Source organism: Pleurodeles waltl, chromosome 1_2 (genome assembly GCF_031143425.1).
Source record: "Pleurodeles waltl isolate 20211129_DDA chromosome 1_2, aPleWal1.hap1.20221129, whole genome shotgun sequence".
NCBI lineage: Eukaryota > Metazoa > Chordata > Amphibia > Caudata > Salamandridae > Pleurodeles > Pleurodeles waltl.
This window is the reverse complement of record NC_090437.1, coordinates 692,181,744-692,207,083: the sequence shown is the minus strand read 5'-3', so window position 1 is coordinate 692,207,083 and position 25,340 is coordinate 692,181,744. Positions and strand designations below refer to the sequence as shown.

Genomic DNA, 25,340 nt, shown 5'->3' with positions numbered 1-25,340 from the left:
GTATCGGAGAAATAACATTTATTCATACAGTGTGGAGCTGTCCCAAGTTAGATAGATTCTGGCATGGAGTGATGGCATGTCTGAGTGGGGTTCTCTCTTGGCCGATCCCAGTGGATCTTAAACTTACCGTTCTGCATCTCACCGACGATTTGGGTGGTAACAGATATTGATTATCTCTACTGTATTTGGACTGGACATTAGCTAAGCGGGACATAGTGCGGGAGTGGAAGGCTTAGGCTCCCCAGTACCTGGCAGCATGGAAGAAGGGAATAGACCATTGTATGGGGTTGAAAATAGCAGTTTATAAGGCATGGGGCTGCTCCTAGAAACACCCTAAGATATGACAGAAATGGGCGGAAATTGGCAGGCTAATGGGGCATACAGATAGAACCCGTCCGTCACTGGTCTCGATTGGTTCATGATGAAGTCCGGACATTCGTGGGATGAGAGCAGACTTGGTGGGTGTGGAATACTGATCATTTTGGATTATTTCTGTGTTTTATTGCTGGATTTGGGTTGGTGAATGGGGTGGTATGTGCGTGCAGGTCTTTGCTTTTTCCTTTGTATTATTATTATTAATCATTGTATAGTTGTGTGTTGGCCTGATAGGCCCTGTTCATCGTATAAACTGCAAAATAAATAAAAATGTGTTCAAAAGTAAAAAAAAAAAAATGTCAACAGTGTCTTCAGAATTTGAACTATACCTCTTGTGCCCTGACCATGAATATGGTTTCTGCTGGAAATGGCTTTTTAATAGACAGTGTGGCACTCAACAATTTATTGTCTGTTTTGTCAATCAGTCTACATAGTGTTTTAGCTCACACCCTTGCTCCCTTCACAGACCAGGATATTTTAGCCTTCTAGTTTATCTGTGAGTCTGGCAAAGCATGTTTGTTTTTGAACTTATATCGAACTCAAAGTGATTCTACAATTTTGAGTCATTTAGCGAAACGTTTCTGTTTTTTTTTTTTCCCACAGTCTGTTTCCTGCACGCATTTTTTTTCTTTTTTCAAATTATTTTGATATAATTCCTAATAGTAGGTGTAGTTGTAAAATCGAACAATTGTCTTAAATTACCGTTTTTCCCAACAGGATGACAATTTAATGGATGTCCTTCAGCTGCTGGTGGCTCTGATGTCAGAGCACCCGAGTTCTATGATCCCTGCTTTCGATGCGAGAAATGGGTTACGGTAAGGGCATGCAAATTGTGACTTCAATAAACAAAGTCTAAAGTACTGTCATATTTCAAAAGCAACACTTACGCTACTCTATCGCTACTGCACCTGTGCAGTGTACTTTCTTCATTTCAATAATTCACTGCTCCCAGTAATGACATTTCAGTTAAGCAATGTTAATTGTAGAGTTTGGTAGGCACTTTAAGGCGTGGTTGTGTGTTTACCTCTCTATAGGTAATGAGTACATATATATTTTCTTGTCAAGTAATTTTTTTTTTTCCTGCATGGGAATTTAATACGTGTAAACTATAAATTCAATCAAACACAATTTTTAACTTGAGAATTGTGAAACCTTGTGCCAATAGGTTTGTGTTGCATTTTATACTACATTTTGAATTTGCTTTTTGCACTATTTGCACTATCTTTTCTAATCCCTTTCCCTCTCTTCAGTGAACCATTAGCAAAAAAAAGTATCTATAGTTTAAAAAGGATTTTCGCTTTACACCAGTCTGGGGAAGTTGGTTGTTTTATTATCTCAGATTTGCTCGTTCTCTCATGCATTTTAATGAATTATGTCTTAATCGAGGAGAAAGTTGATAAACGAATTGTATTTTGTTGTAGAAGATAACCAACCTACTTGCACGCCGACAGCTAATATTTGCAATTGTTAAGGATAAAATACATTAAATACAAACGTAATTGAGTTGCCTGAACCGCCTGTTTTATGTCTATATGCTCCTTTTATTTGTTACCTTAGCCTATTCCTTGTACATTTCAGCACAGAGTCCCTTCCTCTTCGAAGATGGGGGCCTGTGTTAATAAGTTTTTGTCGACGTTTGTAGTATCTAAAGTGCAAAACCTCATTGTCTCGCCTTTGCCCTACACATGATGTAAACTATCAAGCTAGACGTGGAGTATTTCTGTTATTTACTCATGTTTATGGATTACTGCAATCTTAGCTGCAGTAGCATATGGTACAAACGTATATATGTGCTAAATAGCAATCAATCAATCAGGGGATTTGTAAAGCGCACTACTCAACTGTGAGGGTCTCATGGTGCTGAGGAGGGGAGGGGGAGAAGGAGGAGGGAAGGTGCTGCTACTGCTTGAACAGCCAGGTCTTGAGAAGTTTCCTGACGGTAAGGAGGTCTTTGGCCTGGCGCAGGTGGGTGGGAAGAGTGTTCCACGTTTTGGTGGCGAGGTGTGAAAAATGATCTACTGCCGGTTTTAGTTCTGCGGACGCATGGGATGGTTGCGAGGGCAGCGGAGCAGGGATGCCAGGTCGGGGTGTAGAAGGAGAGTCGTTTCTTGAGATATTCTGGTCCGGTGTTGTGCAGTGCTTTGTGAGCATGGGTGAGGAGTTTGAAGGTGATTCTCTTGTTGACTGGGAGCCAGTGCAGATTTTTCAGGTGGTCTGTGATGTGGCAGTGATAGAAGAAAAACCACGGCACATCACAGGTTCAAAGTGGTGTCTATTCTTTCGTGATCAGTCTGATCGACGTTCAACCAAATATGTCCCCAGCAAATAGAGAGCTGAGAGAGATGTTGTCAGGCCAAGACAGTTCTCGTGTTCACATACATCAACAGCCGACACGTCAATAGTGACTTTATCAAGGCTGTGAACATAATATTATATAGATGGAATGTATCAATCATATGTTTCCAATTGTCTAATGGATGATGTTACGTCTAATAATTCAAGTAGTGACGTGTTTACAAAAGGAAAGGCCCATACCTGATTGGTGAAGTGCAACGCAATGTGAGCCCACCGATTTTAAATGTGTCAAAGTAAAAAAACGTTAATACAGATCGTAAATATCACAAAATACAGTGACATCCCCATGTAAGTACAAAGTGCATAATGCTGTTCGCATGCAGAGGACAGTGATGTGTCCCAAATTAAGAAGTGCAAATCAGATCACAGATTGCTAAGGCTCTTAAAATCCAAATGACCAAGTAAAAAAGGTTGGTGGTGGAACCAAAAATCGTGAATATAAGTCAAAAAAAGGAGACGGATGTATAGGGCATACCTCTAGTATATAGAATAATTGACTTGTAGATTAAGGTTATGCGGATTAAACGTTGTTCGCTGTCCTTATTTGTTATGCACTGACAGAGCTCCAACTGGCTCTAAAAATATAATCTAAAGTTGGTTGAGAAAATTCCAAGGAACCATGCTACGTCTGGAAGCAAGAAAAAGGTAATGATAAATAATTCAGAATATTTGATATATGATCAATGTAAACCATTGATTATGGAATGGTGTAAAACAAAATCAGGAAATAATTACAAAGCCCGATTGGCTCAATAGTACTGTTCCGCCGAGGGGAAACAAGACAAGGTATAAACATCATAATAAGTGCGCAAATAAAATATTTGCGAGGGACCAAAGAGGCTAGAAAAAGGGCTGCGTATTGGTTAAGTTGTTAAGTGGAAACTTAAGTAGATAAAAGTGGCAAGCTGCCCAAATTGATGTATGGGCAGCCACAAATAGAGAACATTTGTATTTATAAAAAGCGTACAAAGGACGCATAACACTAGCTTGCGGGGAACCGAATTGGTGAAGAGGCCGTACAAGGCCTTTCTCAGGTATTAACACATGCATGGAAACGCGAAGACCCGCCAAAATGGTGGGTCTCAAAACGTGTAATCGCCGGAAAACATGGATACTAGAGTGTATAAATGGCGGGAACTTACCCCCGGGTTTAGCGGTAATTATTCCTACCGGTGCTGCGTCGAGTATTGCGGCGTATGCCCCAATGAATAAATGCTGTTTAAATAAACTCTGGGAAATGAAAATAGAAAGCGGACTTGCAGTAGAACATCACCGCATTGTCGGCCATATTGGAAGGAATAGAAGCAGGTATGGTTAATGAAAATAAACAATGAAAATACACATAAATACAAACTGTGATGTGGCGGGGGGATGTCCAGGATGAGGCGTTCTGGATGCGTTGCAGCCTCTTCTGGAGTTTGGCCGTGGTTCCTGCAGAGAGGGCATTGCCGTAGTCCAGTTTGCTGCTTACGAGGGCTTGGGTGACTGTTCTTCTGGTTTCGGTGGGTATCCATTTGTAGATCTTTCGGAGCATGCAGAGTGTGTTGAAGCAGGAGGAGGAGATCGCGTTGACTTGCTGGGTGCATGGATAGTGAAGGGTCCAAGATGAATCCTAGGTTGCGTGCGTGGTCGGTGGGAGTCTGAGCGGTTCTGAGAGTGGCAGGCCACTAGGAGTCATCCCATGCGGAGGGGGTGGATCTGAAGATAAGGACTTCTGTCTTGTCCGAATTGAGTTTGAGGCAGCTGCTCTTCATCCATTCGGCGATGGCCTTCATTCCTTCGTGGAGGTAGATTTTGGGGGAGTCCTTGGTGAGGGAGAGGATCAGCTGGGTGTCGTCGGCGTATGAGATGATGTTGAGGTTGTGGGATCGGGCGATGTTAGCGAGCTGGCCTTATGGACGTTGAAGAGGGTCGGGCTGAAGGACGAATCCTGGGGTACGCCGCAGATGATTTTGGTGGCCTCCGAGCGGAATGGGGGGAGGCGGACTCTCTGGGTTCTGCCGGTGAGAAAGGAGGTGACCCTGTCCAGGGCTCTGTCGCGGATTCCAGCATTGCTGAGGCATGAGCGTAGGGTGTGGTGGCAGATGGTGTCGAATGCGGCCGAGTGGTCCAGGAGGATGATGGCCGTGGTTTTGCCGCTGTCCAGTATGGTTCTGATGTCGGTGGCGGCGATGAGGGCGGTTTCGGTGCTACGGAATCCTGATTGGGAAGGCTCCAAGGTGCAGTTCTCCTCTAGGAAGCGGGTTAGTTGTCTGTTGACGGCCTTCTCGATTACTTTTGCCGGGAAGGGGAGCAGGGAGATAGGCCGGAAGTTCTTGAGGTCCTTTGGGTTTTTTGAGGAGGGTGTTGATCTCATCGTGTTTCCAGCTCTCCAGGAAGGTGGCGGACTCGAAGGAACTGTTGATGATCTTCCGTAGTTGGGGTGCGATGACGAAGCTTGCTTTGTTGAGGATGTGGTTAGGGTAGGGGTCAGATGGGGAGCCGGAGTGGATGGTGTTCATGATTGGCCATGTGGCAGGCAAAATAAAATATGCATCTAACTGGTACTAAGTCCTAATCACTTCAGTGCCATTTTCGTGTATTAGTGACCCTACTTAGTACTTAGTTACCATTAAATGACACATTAAAATATTTAGTAATTGCAATAGATCATATCAAAGAGTTAATATTATTTCAACAAACCAGCTGTACACCAGCATCCAGTGTACTGATCTTAATGCTTTTATTTTAAACAAATACCGTCAGTGGTACAGAGACCTCTGAGAGGATACACTGAGCCTCCTACATGTGTTTTTGATTGTTGCGGTGGACGTTTGCGGTTCTTCTGAGAAGGTATCCATTGGCAGGCTTCTTCTGGTGTCTGGGCTACATTGGAGACTGTCTGGTTGTCTTTCTCAGGCCTGTACGCACCTCTGCTTATTGTACTTCTCTCCCATGCAGTAGAAACAGGGCTTTGTGAAGCCAATAGGTCTGGCATTGGTTGCCAACATTTTGATTTGGTCAGTGCCTATCTTATTTCGCCATGTTTTTTGTAGAACTTTGTTTGGGTGCTACATGGCCCTCACCAATAAAAAATAATAATCTAAAATCAGCTTTTTGTTTGTGAAAACTAAGGATGCATGCATTCAGTTTTAGTGAAGTTAGCCAATGGCTGATGTGGGCTAGCCTACTGCCCCCTTGCTGTATACTGTAGTGGCTGAAAGAAACATGAATGGCACCAGCAACAGACCAGTGGATGAGGAGGGCTGGCTAAAAGGCCCTATACGGTTGCTTCTGTTCTAGTTAGGTCAGACTTTTCATAAGAAGAGCATTTGTCTAATAACTTTGGCGCCATTTGTCGAATGTTCACAAAGCTTTCCTTAAAAAAAAAAAAAATCCGTTCATCCACCTGAGCTGCTTCCTGGAAAGTTTCAGGGTGACCCCCCAAGCAGTGGCCGAGACAAAGGGTCCCAAATCACATTTGCTCCAAGCAATTTCCCATAGGAAATTTAGACAGGAATTTTACTGTGACCCCTGGGTCTTTGTGCGCGCAGAACCCAGCGAGGCCTACCATGTGGTGCAGCACGACACATGTAAAATGTATCGCTGACTACATGTGGTACCTGGGGACTTCCATGGAAACAAAAAGAGGAAAATGTGGGCTGTGCATTCCTTCGAGAAGTTGGCTGCCTCCTGGGGGTGGGTGAGGGTGGGGAGGGTGTTTGCCACCTGCAGCCAGACCCTGCATCCGACCTTCTACTGCACACAGTCAAGTGGTATGCTCAGTCAGGGAGTTGGGTGAATATGATAAAAACAAACTGAAATTCACTGAAAAAAAGCTAAAGGTAAACTGACAGTATAGTTAGGCATGGTAATAGAACCCACATTTATGTGAAAAACCCCTAGAAATTCACTGAAAAAAGAAAAGTTTAAAATGATATAGTTATATATTCTAATAATAAAAAAAACTATTACTTTAAAGCAAAAAGTTGAAATTCACTAGTTATAGTTTACTAACGAGGAAACAGTACCCCGAGTTCTTCAGAGGTGCAAGGTTTCCTCACACTCGGAGAACCAATAAATGTCCAACATATAGAGCTTAGACGATGAAAGGGGCACCAAACAATAGTAACTTGGTTACTACACTTCTGCTGTTTCTAACCATTGTGAATACTAGATGTTACTATCACCTAATTCATTGGTTCTCAATTCAGCAATCTTTAAATGATCAGTGAATGAATCTGCCTTCCAGGCTCCAAACTCGTGTCTTGCAGATTACTGTATATTGCAGCGACATGCATTCATCTCGCTGTGCCATTTGGTGGCCAAACATGGTTGGCTAAAATGCACCTGGACCCTACTCATTCCTTAGTCTAATAAGTGTTCTAGTTCATAGATTTGCTTATTAAATACATGTTCACAGTGTTTTCGGTTTTGAAACCTGCTACTTTGAGCAAATATGTTTATAAAAAATAGAAGAAAATGATTGAAGATTACTCTGTGTGTGACATTTAAACACCAATGTGCCAAGCAGGAGCTTAAAAAAATGACTAACTTTTTGTTTGTGGGATTGCTATTATGCACCAACATTGGTATTATGCACCACCATTGGGTTGGTGAGTTCTGAATGCACAGATGATATTGGTGTGTTCCGAATGCACTGATGTTTTTATTAAAAATAAAATGTAAATAAAAAAACATACCTGGACATTGCTGCCACTCTCCACCACTCTTTGCTGCACTGCGGGCTCCCAGCATTCGCTGCGGCCAGTCATGACGCTGCTCAAAGCAGCATTATGATTGGCTGGAGCGCCCTGGCTGGATGCTCCGACACAGACTGGGAGCCTGGGCTGGCTCTTTCCGACTCGGCAACACAGTGCCGAGTTGTTGCCGAGTTGGAGAGAGCCTTTGTGCGCATGTATGTTGACCAGCCCTAGATGGCCCGCCAAACATACATGCACACTGAAGGGAGTGCTCTGTGCGCTCCCTCACGCTCTTCACCCCATTCATTGCCCCGCCTCCTTTAAAAATAAAACGATAATAAACGTGATTTATTGTCGTTTTATTTTCAGATGTTTTGCAGTTCCTGCTGCTGGCAGGGGGCGACGCTCCCCCGCCCTAACGGAGGAACTGCCTCTGGATCTAGGGTTTCAATGCAGCTGGTGCCGTAACCCGTCAGAGCTAGGTTTTTGGGAGTAAAAAGCACAAACTATATCAGAAGGGGCAGGTACATACATTTTTTAGCTATCTCTTTGTTACTTCAGCTGGTGACGAGTGGTGTAACAAAGGCCCCCGTAGTGCGGGGGCGAGCTCCAAGGGCCCCCCCTCAGTACAGCACCCTGACCTGAGGGATCCTGAGTGAGCCCAGAGGGGGGGCCTTTATGTTCTTTGCAGGGAGGCGCTCCAGTTTCGTTACGCCACTGCTGGTGACTTGGTGCTGCACCTACATATACTGCATTAGTAGCATTAGTGCGCTGAGTGAACGTACTGGCGTGTGACAGTGTGGCATGTAGAAAGTGCATAGATTTCTTAAGCCGGTTCAGGAGCCCGTTTTACTAAGAGGTGAGTTTTCGATCCTTTTGAATTTGTTTACACACGTCATTGAAGCAGGCACACACATCAAAAACGCTATTCCTAGGGGCTTGCTTTAGCCAGCCACCAATCCCTGGTAGAGAACAGAGGTCTAGTTTGTAGACAGTGGAATCTGTAAAAAGAACTGGCAACTGAACTCCATTGTGGGGAGAGCTGACGTCTCATTTTCCAAACCACAGAGAGGAACAATGCAAAGTAGCTCGTAGACAATGCACAGAGGGAAATTATCAAACAATTTTGTGTTAACTTCCAGGCTTTTCTTCTTAACAGCAGGTCACGATCTGCTCATAAGTAACCCCTAAACTCTGCTTAGTGGTAAACGAAGCCCAATGAAAGAGTAAGGCACTGGACCATGCGTCCACTCAATCTGTATGTAAAACGGCGACTACATGTTTGAACTGTGGGTCGAGCTTACTATTTCATTCTACTTCTTTTGAGAAGATGAGTTTCATTCAGGGGTACTGATGACAGTCACCGACCATCAGGAGACATTTGTGTTGCACTGGTTATGAATTTGTAGAACTGCAAACGTTTTTGAGAAAGGATAAGCTCTACCCTTGCACAAGGCCATAACCCAGTTTTTCGGTGTACCAAGAGGAGATTGAAAATAATTTACCTGTCCAGCCATTATCATCGAGGATATATACAAAGTTTTGGCATGAAGTTAAAGTAATCCGAAGGTCAGAATCCAGAAAGAGCTTTTTAGTAGCACCAGAATGGAAAAGGGTAGGTTTGAACAACTAAGGTCCTGCAAGGAAAATCTCAAATGTTAAAACGTCATATTTACTAATGGCAGAAGCCCCAGCAATAATCTTTGTGTTGTAGAACATAAAACGATTAGTGCTTTAAATATGGGCTGACTCAGAGGCATACTAGGTGAGGGCATTCACTTTCGTCTAATAGTTAAATTCAGAGGTTCAGGTACTTAAGTTTGCCAGATGTTGATGGAGAACATCCTCAGTGCTTGTGAACTGAGCGGCGTATATATTTTTAATTTAGTGGGTGTTTTCCAAAAAGTGCTAACAGAAATGTCTCCAAGTTACGAAATTTGAGACATGGTAAATATTAACCAAACACTTTTAATCAGAACAATCCATTTACGTTACATAATGGAAAAGTTCAATAACGCATTACATAATACATTTAAAATGAGTCAAAACATTTAATGTATTGTGTTTGAAGCATTCCACAGGATTCTTCCACCAACTGAAGTTTTTCAGTAATTAGTATATATAAACTAGCAATAAGATGCAAAAAAGTAATAGTGTCAAAATACTGCTTGCTTTTGCCAGCCTATAATGGACATAACAATGTAGTCCTCGTTCTGTCAGTTGCTCTCGAGGAAGGGTAAGCTGCAGAGTACTCAAACATTAGGGCAGTGGTGCACAGTAAGTTGTTGGACACGTTTGCGCCAGTGACTACTGAACAGTGTTTCACCTTAACAACAGTGGCAGAGGTAGCTCATGTAAAGCTACTGTTTAGCACTTATGGAAAGCAATCTTTGTGAAGACGGTGGTTTGTCTAAACTAAATCCTAGTATGCGGGAAAGGTTTTAATGATGTGACACAGTTATGGACAAACTCTAATTGTTGTCTTTTAATGATGCCAATTCTCTATGGTTGAAAAACCAATAACTGTAAGACTGAAAAGAGCAGGAGATACGTTAAAAAGATGAAAGCAGTACAGAAATATTGATCATTTGATGGCCGATGAGGACTAATAGCCCCTTTAATTCTACTCCTTTCTTTTTGGCTCTTGACTCTCACATCTTCAGATGTGCGGTATTACAGGTATTCAAATACATGAAAGGTAATGCTGTAGTCTGTAGCTGCTGTTAAGAGTAGGCAGGAAAACAGGCAGATTGCAGGGTTTGCTGGCCACAATCTGCTGACGGATTCTGTTTATCATATATACTTTATTCTTGATGCAGTGTTATTCAGATATGCAGGAAATGCTTGGTAAAAACCCTTACCGACTGGGAAGAACATTTGCTCAGTTAGATCCAGAAGATTAAGGTCCCGTGTCCAGGGCTGCACAGATGAAGCGTTCTCTCATTGCAGTCTCCATGAAAGTAAGAGATCTCTTCAATGAGCACCTAGGGGTGATAAACCTCCTCGTAAAGCAGGCTGAGGAGAATCCACAATCTAGCTCTGGAGTACCTCATTGAAAGGCTTTAGATAGATCAGACCAGAAGCCATTCTGACCTAATAGTGCCGTCTCTGCTACGCCCATCACTGGCTTAACAGTGACTGCCTCACTAACTTTTGCCTTACTCATTAACATCAACTACACTGATGAGGACTTCACCATCAATGACTTGGACCCTGCTGCCAACTCCATTGCAACCACCCCTTGGGACCACTCAGACCACACAACTGTCTATAGGACCACTGTAGACAGTGTGACTGTCGATAACCACTTTCTCAACAGCACCAAATGAAGAGACAGTCCCTCTGCCATTTCTGTCAGGCAAGTCTTGAAAGATTTCCTAGCAAGCTTCCTCTGCTTCTGCCTTCCAATGTCTCAGACACAGAGGGTGAATCACAAGACGAAGGGCCATTTGGAGCAGCTTCTAGCCCTACCCAGCTGAACCTCAAATACCAGGAGGATGACGACAGTGATGACCAGTGTACTGCAGATCAACAAGAAGAGTGTTAAAGGTGATACTACAAAAAGGAAGAGGAGTCACATTGTGGTTACAGACAATTTTACAATTGTAGGGGTTATGAAGGGTCACACAGTGCTGAAGAACAGATGGTCCTTGTCCCTGTCAGCCTTATTAACCAACTGTATCGGATAATGCAGGATTATAATAATCTGTTCCCATCAACATTGAAAGCTCCCAGACCCAGTAAGTTTGCAACCTCTTGCATTGCCTCCAACCCCTCCACCACAATCTCAGATCCAACCAAGCCATGTTCTGCTGATGGATTGTGACTCATCCAATTATAGCAATTTAACAGAGTAAGCATAATGTTCACAGAACGCACAGTCCAGAACGTATGAATTTGAGGTCTGTGGCACCAACTTCCAACATATCAATTTCCTCATCCAGACGGTCTACATAGTGAAAATCCATTTGTTAGTGGAGAGAACATCCAAAAGCTTCAAACTGCTTCTGCCTGCAAGGGGGATTGATTGTTTCCTTTAAGATTTTAGGTTTGCTCCCAGAACTTAATTTGTCAATTCCCATTATTTACTACATATGGAACAAAGGTCCCAACATTTTTCATGGCTGGTTTTAGTATCCGCATTAGTTTCCAGACTCCACAAAAATGAGCTGCAGATGATGCTCAAGCCTTTGCGAGTGTCACCCTAATGTAGACTCTGTGCATATGCTAGCGGCGCACCACCATGCATAGAACCTTCTTCCTCCTTGCACAACCTCTCTAGAAAAAATGCATAATTTGGGGAGAAGTCTCCACTTTATTCACAAAATTGATAGACTGCCTCTCTCTAGCCGTGCTGTGCAGTTATAGCCATCAAATGTAGGTAGACCTGGTCCCATACTTCAAGCTGCTACCAGATGGCAAGAAAGGAACACTGGTCTTTCTGTGGGAGGTAGAGCGAACTTCAGCAGCCATGATAGACAGATCTACGGATGTGGCAAGCACTTGTATCTATATTTCTACCAAATGGCACGAGCTGTGGTTCTAAGATGGCAGAGATGGCTAGGCTATTCCTCATTTAGGCAGAGGTGCAAAACTGTACTTTATGTATGCTGTTAGATGGTGAGAATCTCTTTGGAAGACATGTGGACGAATCCCTGCAATCATTTAAATAAGATATTGGACGCAGCACATCTCTGAGGTGTTGCATTTTCACCAGCAGGTGCCCTGCTACAGAGGTGGCTTCCAACCATATGTCTTTCTACAACAAACCCCACATCAATCCTCCTATTGGCTTGCCGTACTGCCAACCATTACCTAACAGGCTGCCTCTGCTTGTTATGCACAATGGGAAACCATCTGAGAGTTTTTCAGGCAGAGATATTGTCTATGCTCAAAAATGTGTTCCGGATCCCATATACCAGTGAGGCAAAGGATTTTACTGTAGATTTCTTCCTCATAAAACAAAACATCTGAGAATAGAGCTAAAAAAATATCTAAAAAACCTTCCCTGTGGTAACATTGCAAAATATTCTGTAGCTGCTGCAAAAAGGGAAATATAATTTGGCTAGACCTGCACAGGGTGTATATCCATGTTGCAGTATATCCCAAACATTGCTGATAGATGAGATTGGAAGTAGCCGGGTACCACTGCCAGTTCAAGGACCTGCGCTTTAGACTCAAGTCGGTGTGATGGATATTCATATAGTGCACAGCTATGATAGGAACCTTCCTCCCTTGGCAAGGCAACTAAGACTTTCTGTATTTGAATGACTGACTCGTCATGTTGAAGACGTTTCATGAAGCTAATGCAGCCACACAGGAGTGCAAAGAGCTTTTCGGCTAACTAAGCCTCTCAGTCACTGTGCCAAATCCCATCAGTATTGCATACCATCTACCTGATTCCTGGGCACTAATTTGGAGACCAAGACGATTAAAGCTTACCCATCAGAAGACACTATTCAACACTTACAGTCCCTCTCGCAGCGAAAACAGAAACTGAACTAAACATCTGCCTGCCTGTTCAAATCATCATTAGTCATAATGTCTCCTGCTTACCGCAGACCCCCCATTGCAGGCTGCTATTGCATCTAGCATCCAGCATCCAAAGATTCCAAGCATCAGGATCCTTCGATTACTCTTGGGTGTCAAACAGCATCAAGAAAGTTTTATCATGTTGATTATGTGAATGAATCATCCTTATAAAAAAGGCTGCGTTTCTAACCTCAAATAATGTATTTTGTTGAATGCACATCTTAAGGAGCTGGAAGAAGAAAGTCATTGGTCAAACCTGGAGAAAGACCTTCACATCAGTGTCCTAGAACTCTGGGCCATCAGCAAGTGGCTGCAATCATTCCTTCCAAATCTTGAGGATGGGCAACACTACTTGCATATTTTATATAAACAGATTGGCACAAGATCTCTAGAGTTCTCAGAGGAACCACAAGGATTGGGTGGAACAGCCTGAATTCTCACTAACAATGCAGTCTCTCCCTGGAGTCTGTCTTGGGCCAGTGCCGTCGGCAGAAACTTGAACCTCTCCCATGAATGGAAGTTGCATCAAGATCTGGTGCATATGATTTTTCAGCAGTGGGGCCAAGTGGTACTGGACCTATCTGTGACACTGCAGAACAAAAAGTGCTGGTACTTTACCAGCAGGCTGTGGCATCTGGGATCAAAAGGAAATGCACTTTTGATGTCATGGTCCAGAATTATTGCTGACATCTTTTCACCATTCACTCCTATCCTGAAAGAAATCAACAAACCAAGAGAGAACCCTGCTGTCTGATCCTTTAGCCCTATCTTGGCCTTGCCAACACTGGTTCACCGATCTAAGATGCTCCTGCCATACCTGTCATGAGCAGATGCTAAGACCTTCTTTCGAAAGAGAGAATGGTCAGATTTATCATCTCGACCCAGAGTTTATATGCATGGCTCAGTAACATTTGGAGTTCATCCTACCAGATTGCAGAGAGGTCCTACCCCAAGTCAGAGCTCAGTTGACTACTAAAACTTTATCAAGCCAGCAGTTTATCTAAATGAACCTCTTTTACTCAAGGCCTTCTTTCATGGGTGCGGAAAGGGCACTGCATTTCTTTAGGTTTCCGCAAATGCTTAAAATTCTATGTTGACTGCCTCAAAGCTTCTCAGTGGATAGATCAACTTTTTATTGATTTCCATGAACCACAGAGAGACCATCCTTTCTTGAAGCAAGTGATATGAAGGTGGATTGTGGTGGCGATTGCCTTTTGTCACACAAAAGCTGGTTATACTTTATGATCTCATTGTCTGAATCAAAAAGGGCAGTCTGAGTTTTCGTTGCCTCTGCATGAATTCGAGGTAAAAGCTTTCTCAACTCATTGACAGAAGTTTGGGTCTTCTGTAATGAAGTGATTAGGCTACTAAAGTGAAACTGTTCTGTTTTGTATGGTAATTTCTTGATACTGCTATCGAAATCCTACCATGGGCACTTACAAATAATTATTGAGGGCTCAGAGTAGAGTGTTTAACAGAGAAATGTAATTCTGATGACTAGGAGAGAGTAATTTTGAAGGGCATCATAAAGTATTGGAGAAAAGATGGGTTTTAAGTTCTTTCCTAGAATCGAGGAGGAGAAGGCTATTCCCTCCTCTAGTGGGAGGGCCTAGAAAGAGAGTCTATTTTCTAAGCCACTTTGTCTTTGCCGAGGGTATTTCTAATGTGATTATGTCCTCGGTTTTAACTGGTGTGAATGTTTTTGTGTAAGAAGCAGAGTGACTTCATCTTCATGTACATTTTCTTTGTTGATATTTTTTTTGGTGGCTATGAATGGAACATTACCGCACATCCACTAACCCAAGCAAATTTCGACAGCAGAACACCCATCTAAGAATATAAATCAGCACCCAACCATTGCCTCATTTTTCTCTGAGTTCTGTTCACTGGTCATAAGTGAAAGCTACCTCTTCCTGCACCAGCTCTTCCTCCTACAAAGTGTCCAAACCTTCATCAGAGGTAATTGTGATCAAATTGGGCTAGTGTTCCACCACAGGCCCCACTGTCTAGATGAAATGTGTGTGCATGTTAGTTTTGTCACTCCACCCAGTCTGTATAACAGGTGCAGTCCTTTGTATGTGAGAGTCTCACTTTTCTCATCTCTCCACGGTCTTTTCACTGTAGCTACCCAGGATCTCTGTAAAAAGAATTGTCCCACTAATAAGTCGCATTCGTCCAGTAGGTCCTGAAATTGTCTGAGAGCTCCACCCTTGTTTAAATCTCCCATCTTAAGTCAACCTCTCTCACTTCCTAAGGCTTCAAATGTCACAACTCCCTGCCCCTTTCTTTCCTGCCCCAGCAATCCCCCTAGTCGGTACTCAAGGCGCCTATGAGATTACAAGTGTATCCACTTAAGGCACTGCATCAAACAGTATTTGAGAGCTCTCAACAATCTTGGCAGAGTTCTTTGCCATCCGTGGGTCTCTGTAGGATGCTCATCATGTGTCCTGCTGTGGGATGTCTGCAGCTCCCCCCTCAACTGTATTTTCCGCCCCATACTGACACCCTTTGTAGCAGGCCTGCTAGGTAATACAACTTGTACTCCAGAAAAACCTAGCCCACCCTCTGCCGTTGACAGTCTTAACTCTTTCAGAGTCACTCTGTGTGATCCTGCACCCCACACTAAGTAATATAGAAGCCATGGAAGGATGATCATTTTTTACTTTTATCAATAGTTGTAGGGTTCTTCAGAATGATACTTTTTCCCCTTCTCGCTCCAGTCGCTGTCCAAAAGTTCCCTTCCAAGATAAATGCCTGGTTATTGTATTTTCACCGCTCTAGATATTAAAATAAAGTGGCTTCCAGTCTCACTCCTTGACAAACCTCAAGATGAGCCGCTCAATGCAAGTTGGGGTGCAAGTTTCCTCTAGTTAACTTGAAGCCCAGATAGTCTTTTGGATGTTTCTTTTGCCCTTATTGTCACATCAGTTTCATCAATGGTGTCTCTTATAGACAGCAACATCATCTACATAATGTGATCTTAGGTGCTACACTCCACCATTGGTAATGCCTTCATTACCACCTTCCTATCTCAGCCTATTCGCAAATGGTTCAATTGTTGATACAAAAATATAAGCAGGATCAGGAGATTTCTTTCTATGGCATGAGATGCTGAAATCACTGGACCTGGTCTGGCTCTCACTGCGGGGTTTCCATGGGCAATGAGGTCCATTTAAGTACATTTGCTCTGAAGGTAAGTCTCTCTAGTACAGCGAATAAGAGTCTCCAGCTCAAGGAGTCATATGTTTTTCCAACATCTGCAGAAAAACAGTGGCCCTCATGAGCAAAGTTGCAGATTCATCCAGTGCAATCTCTTTGTGGTCATCTTTGAATCCCGTTAATTACACCAATTGGGTAAAACTATTAGAGTGCATTTGTTTGCAGAAAGAAAGAACAGAACTGGAGTGTGTCCTTGTGACAGCTAACCGGAGCTTGCCACTTGTGCTGCACGACCACTCTGTAGGAGGCCTGATCCAACACTTTCTCCAGGGGTGACAAAGAATCACGTCTGGCAGATGGGCCCTTCAGGAGGAGCTATGCCCTTACACTGCTTTCTAACTAACTGCATTTTCCAGCAACGCCACACTGCACCTTTCAGAAGAGCACCTGGCCTTTGTGTTGCAGGAGGTGCAGGCCCTTTTGATGTTAATAGGAATTGGTTGTTGCTCCTGCTAATTCCTCATACTAAAAAAGGGTGGAGGCATTATCCTATTTTAGATATCTGCCCTTTCAGTGCCTTCCTGCAGAAGGACCGATTCAACATGCTCACACTGACTCAGGTTCTGTCTGCCCTAAATCCAGACGACTGGTTGGATGCCCTAGACCTACAGGATGCATATTTTTTGTGCCTGGACTGCAGTCCCTCAGACACTACCTGCAGTTCGAAGTAGGCCAGGAGCATTTCCAGTTTGCCATGCTCCCTTTCATACTCCCCAGTGCCTTTGGGATGTTAACAAAAGAGATGGCAGTGCTCATGGCTCATCCAGAGGTTGGGGATACCAGTTTTCCCTAATTTCGACCACTGGCTGTTATGGATGGGTTCACCAGTTAGCCATAGACCACCTCCAAACAACAGTGATGCTGCTGACATTGTTTGGGTTCACAATTGGTGTGCCAAAGTCACACCTGACTCTTTCTCACGGGCTCCCTTTCTTTGGAGGCATCTTTGATTCAGTGGAGTTCGGGGCCTTACTTCCATCACGAAGAGTCCAGGACATTCAGGCTATGATCCCGATGTTTCAGCCTCAGTCCTCGGTCTGTGAGTGGCTCTGAGGCCTCTGGGCCTCCAACATGCTGCTCATCAACTACAGCAGTTAGCATATGCAAGCTCTGCAGTGGAGCTTGAAGTCTCAGTGGGCCGGCACATAGGGAACCTGTTGGATTCTATCCATATTTAGAAGGAAACTGCACAAGATCAGCAGTGGCGGCTGCTCAACCACAATTGGAATGGTGGCAGTCCTTTCTTGCTTCCCAATTCAGAGCTGACAGTGGTAACTGATGCATCGCTGCTGGGTTGGGTAGGCCATCTGAGAGAGGCGGATCTCCTGGTAAAACCAACCTGATGGAGTTGCGGGCCATTCGCTGGTCCTTGAAGGCTTTCCTACCGTCCATCAAAAGGAGTCTGGCACAGGTCCTCATGCACAGCACCACTGCCATGTGGTACTGCAAGTAGCAGGGTGGTTCAGGGGCCTGGGTTCTGTGCCAAGAGGCTCTTTGGTACATCAGGGCATTTCCTTGATCGTGAACCAGCTGGAGGGATCTTCTAATGCAAGGGTGGACGAGCTCAGCTGACAATGCCTGACAGATGACTAATTGCAAATACATTCTGGGGTGGCACAGAGCATCTTCCAACAATTGGAAGACCCTGAGCTGAATCGTTTTGCCACTGCTCAGTAAGCGCTGCATTGATGCTTTTGTTCACTGGATTGCCAAGAAGGCTCTCTGGGAGATGCATTCCAGCTGGACTGAGGCACAGGACTCCTATATCCATTTCTGCCCATACCTCTCCTACCCCAAGTTCTAAAAGAAAACAAAATCAAGAATGACCTGGACCAAGTCATCCTAGTGGCTCCAGATAGGGAGAAGGTGTGCGGTAACCAGAGTAATTGGGAGAAGATGTGCGATAACCAGAGTATCTGTCCCCAAATCAGGCATCTGCTTTAAAGATTCTCCCTTTGCAGCCACTGAGCAGGGTTCTGCACCCAGGCCTGCACAATCTACACCTTCATAGGAGGAGATTGAGTGTTGGCAGATGACTTCATTCAGCCCCCCTCCTGAGATTGTTGATGTTATCCTTGCTGCACAGCTCACCTGTACAAAGTATGTCAGGCACTGATTTGTGTCCTGGTGTTGTCTGTAACAAAGGCCCGTTGCAGCATAACTATTGGATGTCTTACTGTTTGTTTTGTCTTGAGCTCAGTAAGGACTTGCTGAGGGTGCCATTAAAGGACACCTGAGGGCCTTTTCAGGCTTTTTGCATTTTCCAGACTAGCCATCCTGGTTTAAACCGCACGTTGTGATGAGGTGTCTAAAATGTTTAACACACATTTATCTTTAAACCCTTTGTAGTGCAACAGTGGGATCTCTGTTTGGTCCTGTCTTAGTGGGTGTGTACTCCCTTTAAGCTAATGCGCAGCTGCTCTTTATTTTCCGATCGAAGACTGTATTCCTTGTCGTGATTACTTCAGCTTGTCATATGAGAGTGCTTCATGTCCTCTCAGTACAGCAGCCGTACACAACTAATTTCCAAAACAAAATGTTGTTGAGAACCAAGGTGGCCTTTTTGCCTAAACCTTTCACATTAGGCATACCATCACCCTACCAATGTTCTTTGCTGCACCTCAGCCCTCAAAAGAGTTGGGGAGACTCCATCCGCTGGACCCCAAAAGACCCTTGAGCTTTTGTATCAGTTACACCAAATACCGTCAGGTGTATCCTCTTTGAGGTTTTTTTTTAGGAGGACAAAGAAAGGAAAGACAGTGCAGAAAAAGACTTTGTCAAAGTGGGTAGCCCTCTGCATCAAGGTCTGTTACACTTTGGTCAAGACACAGCTTCTGGGGAGACTTGAGAGCTCATTCCACCATAGCCAAGGCCGCTACCACTGCCCTGGCATGCATAGTGGCTGTTCTCATCATTTGTTAGGCTATGATGTGGATGTCAGTACAGTACACAAGTTAACAAAACTACCTTGACATCCAGGTCCGGTGGGAAGGGCATTTAATCTGTTCAATCCTGGAGAACATGTTGGTTGGTGCCCGTTCCACAAACCCTGCACCTTGGGAGGTACTGGTTTGTTATCTGTTTTAAGGTGAGGAATCTGTGGTTATGCGTAGCCTTCAGAAGAACAAGTTACTTAACCTTCACTAACACTTTTTCTTGTGGATACTCTAACTGCAGATTCCTCACTGCCTTCCTGTCTTCCTTGTTCTGTGGAACAGTCTCTTTTTCTAGCTTAAAGTATCCCTAGCTAGAGCTCTGCACACTAGTAATCTGTTTTTTTTTTATTCTACGTCTGATAGCACAGTCCGTGTCATTAAAGAAACTGATGTTAGCGCGCTCATGTGGCGTTTTTATGTTGCTCTGTTCATCACTTCCAGAAGGAACGAAGTCAGACCGAAGCCACATAGCAGCACCTAAAAGCACGGAGGAACACTGCCATGTAAAAGTTTATATATACGCTCTAGTGCCTGGGGATATTATAAAGTTGAGGAATCTGTGATTGGATAGTATATCGACCAGAAAGAGCATTACTGAACGTAGTAATTTGCTGTTTTTGAAGAGAGACGAATCAATGGTAGTGGTTTTTGATCATCCAGATTTGATTTTGCTGGTTTTAACAAGGGCCCCGAAAACATGTTACTAAACTTCTTCAGTGGCTGGATGACTTAAGTCATATTTTCTTTTTTCTTTCTCCCACAGTGTTATCTACAAACTTCTGGCATCCAAAAGTGAAGGAATTCGTGTGCAAGCTTTAAAAGCTCTGGGGTTCTTTTTGAAGCACCTAGCCCCTAAGTAAGTACTGCCTGAACTTCAGTACAAGAGGGGAAAAAACTCTTCCTATGACTTATTAGAAAGTAATGAAAAATAATACTGGATTTAAGTGCATGTTTGTATTTATTTGCTATTGATGTAAACCAGTGTATTAACTTTTCTGGATGATAAATATATAAAGGGAGGGGGTGTTGGATGTACACATAGGCATGGAGTAAGCGTCATTGTATTTGTGTATGCTATTTGTATAGTGCAAACCTATCCATTAAACATTGAATTACTGGCTATGGACAAAAGCTACTTTCAGTGAGTGATTGGTGATGTAGCTAGTTTCTGAGACCTGTTACTGCTTTTGTGATGTAGTTTTATCTAAAGTGGCACTCCTTAATCTCTTTCCCAAATTGGAGCAGTTATGGTATACCTGATGGCTGCAGGGATGTTGTTCCAGATCCTGGTTTTATATACAGGAATGCCTATTGACTTTCTTTTTTTGGGGGTGGGGGCGTTACGCGTCTTTGTCTCCAGACTGATGGTATCCTTGTTGTGGGTGTGCAGAGAGCCACCAGTGGCTGCAAGTTTGTCTGCAAGATAATCATGGGTGCTAGTCGAAATGGCTTTGTTGCTGATGCGGGTTGCTTTTGAAGATGTTGTGGGATGGGAAGGTGAGTCAGTGGTGTTCCTTCAGGATGAGGGTGATGTGACTATTTTCTTTAGCCCTGGCTGAAACACGCTGCAGCATGGAGGATGCCTTAAAGGCGATAGGGGGCACACTGATGTTTTGGAGGCAATGGAGCAGGGTATTGCCACCGTCTATCTGCAAGAGAAAGTATGTGTGAAAAGTAGTTTTTGTGCTTTGACGTTGTTTTCTGCATAATCTGAGGTGCAGTATGTGCACAAACACTTATAAAGGCAGTGTGGCTCAATGTAGCTGTCTTTAACGTTTAGGAAACACACGTTTACTAATCAAGTTAAAAGTGGAGCTCTTAATTGAAAGAACATATATCCCTCATCAGGGCACATCTGGGTGAAATGAGTCTACAAAAGCTGTTGTTTTTGAAGGATTAAAATTGGTATGACATATCAACCAGAGGAGTCTTAAGGCATGTGTGCTAAGTTCATATTGAATCCGACATTATAGCAAGCTACAAACTGGCCCACTAGCTCTTTTCTTGCTTGCAGTGTTATTTTAGCCATCTTTGTTTCAGTGGATTTTTATACTTATGATTTGTTGTAGGATTGCGACCTGGGTCTAGTACAAGGCAAGATGCATCAAGCTTCACGAGTTGAGGCATGTTGCATCACATTTGCCCCACCAGCAACAAATGTTGCCCCTGTGAAATGCAGGTTGGGTAATGTGAGACTTCACCAGGGCAGTAAAAAATATGCATTAGTCCGTTGAGATGTAAATTGCACATTTGTCACGGTTTGCTCATTTGATAAACGTATACATTTTATTGTTAAGCCATGTCTGTCCCTCCTCCCTGTTATTTTTTAATCCGCAGTAAGAACACCTTTGACAATAGCTTTTATAGTGAAAGGACGTGCCACTTTGGTCCAGAATGTGCCTTTTAGTTTCATTAAATAAATCTGTGGTGGTTGTAGATTTACACTTGTAAAATAAGAGAAACGTCACTCTTTCGTCCACTGTGCTCCCTCGGCCAATGCTCTGTCCAAGTTTAGCTGCTGTACCACATAGGTTACAACAGTCTTTTGCTATGTTATCTATTCTCGGATTGGTTATTCCACTCACTGGCTATTTGTGAAAGAACTATTTTGTGAAATGTTAATACCCAGTAATTTATCTCATTTGGTGAGTGTTTTCTCCTGAAAGAGTATACTTTGTGAGGAGACAGTCCTTTTACATATTTTTTTTAAAGTAAAGCCTTAGCAGGAGATCCAAATACTCCAATCAGTGATGCCTTTCATTTGTCTAACTAAAAAGAACTTTCTTTGAAAAAAAAAAATAACTGTGCTCGTCAATTTCTGTTTACTGTGGCGGCATATTACCAAACACCATTTTCATGAATCAGTTATGTATAGTGTAGATTCTGACTTATTTCATGTTGCCACATTAAAGACCTGGGAAATATTAACATGAACATGCAAGGTCATGTTTCAGCCAGATGTTACTTGGCTCATGATACTGTGTAAAGCAGCACAGCGTGCAGTTTCTAACCTAAATCGTAAGAATACATGTCTTGTATGTGGATGTGCAGTCCAATAAGTCTAATCACAAAATCAAGTTGTCGTTATTTTTTTTTTTTTACCATAGAGGAAGAAATGTTCTTTTTATGTCTATATTAAGCTGTCTATTGATTTACTTATGCAGTTTTTTGTCTCTTAAAGATAATCATGACAGCCGTTATTTTGCAATATCCAATTTTATCTGCAAGTGTAGTTTTTGTTTTGAGTGATGTGAGCCTAGATTTTTAGCCTGCTTTTTTGAAACCACTTCATTTAAAGAAGTGTTTCTGTTGGCAGTGTATTCATTCTTTTCTATATAGAGTGCTATTGTAGCATCGTACTCTGAGGGAGAGCATATGCCTTTCCTTTCATTAAAGGTAGGCTATTGGTTTTTAAAATATGTATTTGATATTCATCAGGTGAAGTGTATATTCTGAAATGTATACTTGTAAGAAATGCATAAGAGAAGGGAAGATATGAGCTGCGATGCTAGAATTTGAGAGTCGGCTCACAGAGATCCACTAAAGTCTGTTCCTTAATTAAACTGGGGGCCATTTGTCAGTGAAGACCTAAACCCTATTAAGATCCATTTTCTTGGTGGGAAGCCTATGTGGAGCTATTTAGTGTTACCTGAATTGTGTGCATCATGTGATCCTGTAAATAAAATGACCTGTTTGTGGGAGGTTGAAACACGAGAGAGTGAGTTTAGGGTTCCATATATGCTTGTAATCATGGAAGCAAAGACTAGTTAGCGAAGCATATGAAAATCTACCTCCCTGTAGATATCCAGGGCACATGAGGGGGGTTTCATTTCTGAAGCATGTGCTGCTGTGCTACGTTTCAGCTCATTAGTGTCACTGACTGTTGATTACAATCAGAGTGTTTTGTTGGTATTTTGCTTTCAAGACTGCAAGTCTAATGATATTGCCCCGAGAAGCGTATACTGAAATCCTGCCAAGGGTATTCATTTTAAAGAAGAAAGTTCATTAACCTCTCTTGTTTTCTTTGTGAAACTTCAGGAGGAAAGCTGAAATTATGCTTGGACATGGACTCTTTTCCCTGCTGGCTGAAAGACTGATGCTTCAGACAAACTTAATCTCCATGACCACTTACAACGTCCTGTTTGAGGTAGTGCTATCGTTCCAAATCCAGGGCTCCTAATTACCTCGAAACCTTACGAAGCCGCGTGTATCTTTGTTCTTATGGGTTCCAGATGGTACAAGAAACGCTAGCCGCCTTCCAAATACAACAGTTTTTTTTTTAGTTAACATGGAAAGCTCTGCCAACTCGGTAGATCGTGGGTCTCACATAAAGTAAACATTGTTTTAATAATTGCTGTGTAGCTATTTATTACGGTTTCGTTTGTATGTCTTTACCTAGCATGAATAATTTGAGGTAAAATTACTTCATTTCTGTACAAAGCGTGGTAATTAACATCCCTAGTCGACCGGTTACTGCCCCATTGCTGCGGCAGTCAGTGATGGTAGCCTGGGGGCGGGGTTATAGCTTCCGTCGGAGCAGCGCGTGCAGTGGCACCAGAGCCCACTGAACCCTAATTTCTGCTGTATTCCGCGCCAGGGCCCATGATGCACCGGCGACTCCACTGTTTGTGGGAGGGTTTCATAAAACTAAGTGAAATGTCTAATGTGATGTACTTTTTTCTTCAGGGATTGTTAGAGAAAAAGTTGTGCTGATAATCTATTTTTTTCACACAATAGATTTTAATTGAACAGATCTGCACGCAAGTTTTACACAAGCCACATCCCGACCCTGACTCGACGGTGAAGATTCAAAATCCTCGTAAGCAGTTTGAATATTCTCTATTGTGAAGTATTGTCATTGTTTGTGGCAGTGTCCAGACACTGGTTTAAGAAATACAGCATTGTCTTCTAGAGCAGGGCTCCCAGAAATGTGTCATCGCGAGGTATATTTTTTGTGTGTAAGGGGCTCGGTCGCGTGCACTATGGCACATTAGAAGTAAGGTGTACATGAACCACTGACCTTAGAAGATTAGTTCAAAACAAACGCAGACCCGCCGTTTAGTTTATATAGAAAGCAGAGTTTCCAGAAATTATCCGACCCAAGTAGTACTGGCAATGTATCCTCAGTGGTGATGTTTTACATTTATTTATTTATTTTGCATTTAACGAAAATCATTTTCGAGGTAGAGGCCGACGACTGTGCTCAAAGATATTTTGATTTAAGACCTGCTCTGGTTTCAGTTCTCCTCTGATTGCATTACTCAAAGATGCCAGACCAAATTACTTGCAATGTGGAATTAACGTTCACCTCAAATTACTGTCAGTCCAGGACGCTGCAACTGGAGTGGAAACAAAATGTATCTGCTCAATGTGTTGTTTGGAGTAACTTCCTGAAGAGCAATCTTTGTGTGATCTGATATTTTATAAACTTGACCCAGTACAGTTTTTTATTTTTACCGTGCTGTACTTTAAAGCTTCCATGGTCCCTGCTGTGCTTTTTGTAGCAGATCCATTACATGGTCTCTAAGAAGTTCTTGCTGTTGAGTCACTCCAGAGGGCGGAAAGGCGCTTCCTTTGTAATTCATCATAGTGTTTTTTAGGATGTGACAGACAAACTGAGGAAGAGAGGAATGCAGGAACATCCCAACGGATATTATATTGGCAACACCATATTATGAATAAGATATTATATTTGGGTGGGGTTCAGGCGCCACCGAGATAAAAAGAGAATACATTCCCGGAGGTCTTGGACAACAGTAAGAACACTGTTCAATTTTCATTTCTGTATCTCTACAACTTGAATGTAGTTTGGCTTTGTTTTGGAGCATGGATTGTGCATTGCACTTCCAGATGTGGACATTCGGATACATTTGATGAATACATGTCTTTCTGTCCTCTTAGAGCAAGATAGAAATTAGTTGTCTTTTACTTTTCCTTCTCCTAACCACATAAATCAGGCTGCAGCTGTCATCGGGAATATCCTTTGTGCCTACCAATTATATCGTCCACTTGCAAGACTTTCCTTGTTTGCAGTGTGGGTGTCAGTCTTGCAAGGCTCAGGCTTGTTGGGTTTACAGTTATACGAACCCAGGAGGAAACACAAAGCTGATTAAAGCCCATGGTATGGGACAGCATCTTGGATGTGTGGGCACTGTTCGTTTATCAACTACTTTTTGGTACGTACCTATACCTAAAATGAGGTTCTGTAAATTGTATTTCAGGGTTGTGTATTATTGGAGCA

At 43.0% G+C, this 25,340-nt stretch overlaps 1 protein-coding gene across 3 annotated transcripts in view; it reads left to right on the top strand.

Annotated features, from left to right (window-relative positions):
- Positions 1-25,340, top strand: part of LRBA (LPS responsive beige-like anchor protein) — a 1,864,610-nt gene that overhangs the window by 294,878 nt on the left and 1,544,392 nt on the right. For all 3 annotated transcript variants that reach the window (XM_069242641.1, XM_069242642.1, XM_069242640.1), the window contains exons 17-20: positions 1,093-1,190; positions 19,863-19,955; positions 23,138-23,246; positions 23,837-23,918. In XM_069242641.1, the coding sequence (XP_069098742.1) occupies positions 1,093-1,190; positions 19,863-19,955; positions 23,138-23,246; positions 23,837-23,918 (382 nt within the window). The remainder of the gene's footprint in view (positions 1-1,092; positions 1,191-19,862; positions 19,956-23,137; positions 23,247-23,836; positions 23,919-25,340) is intronic.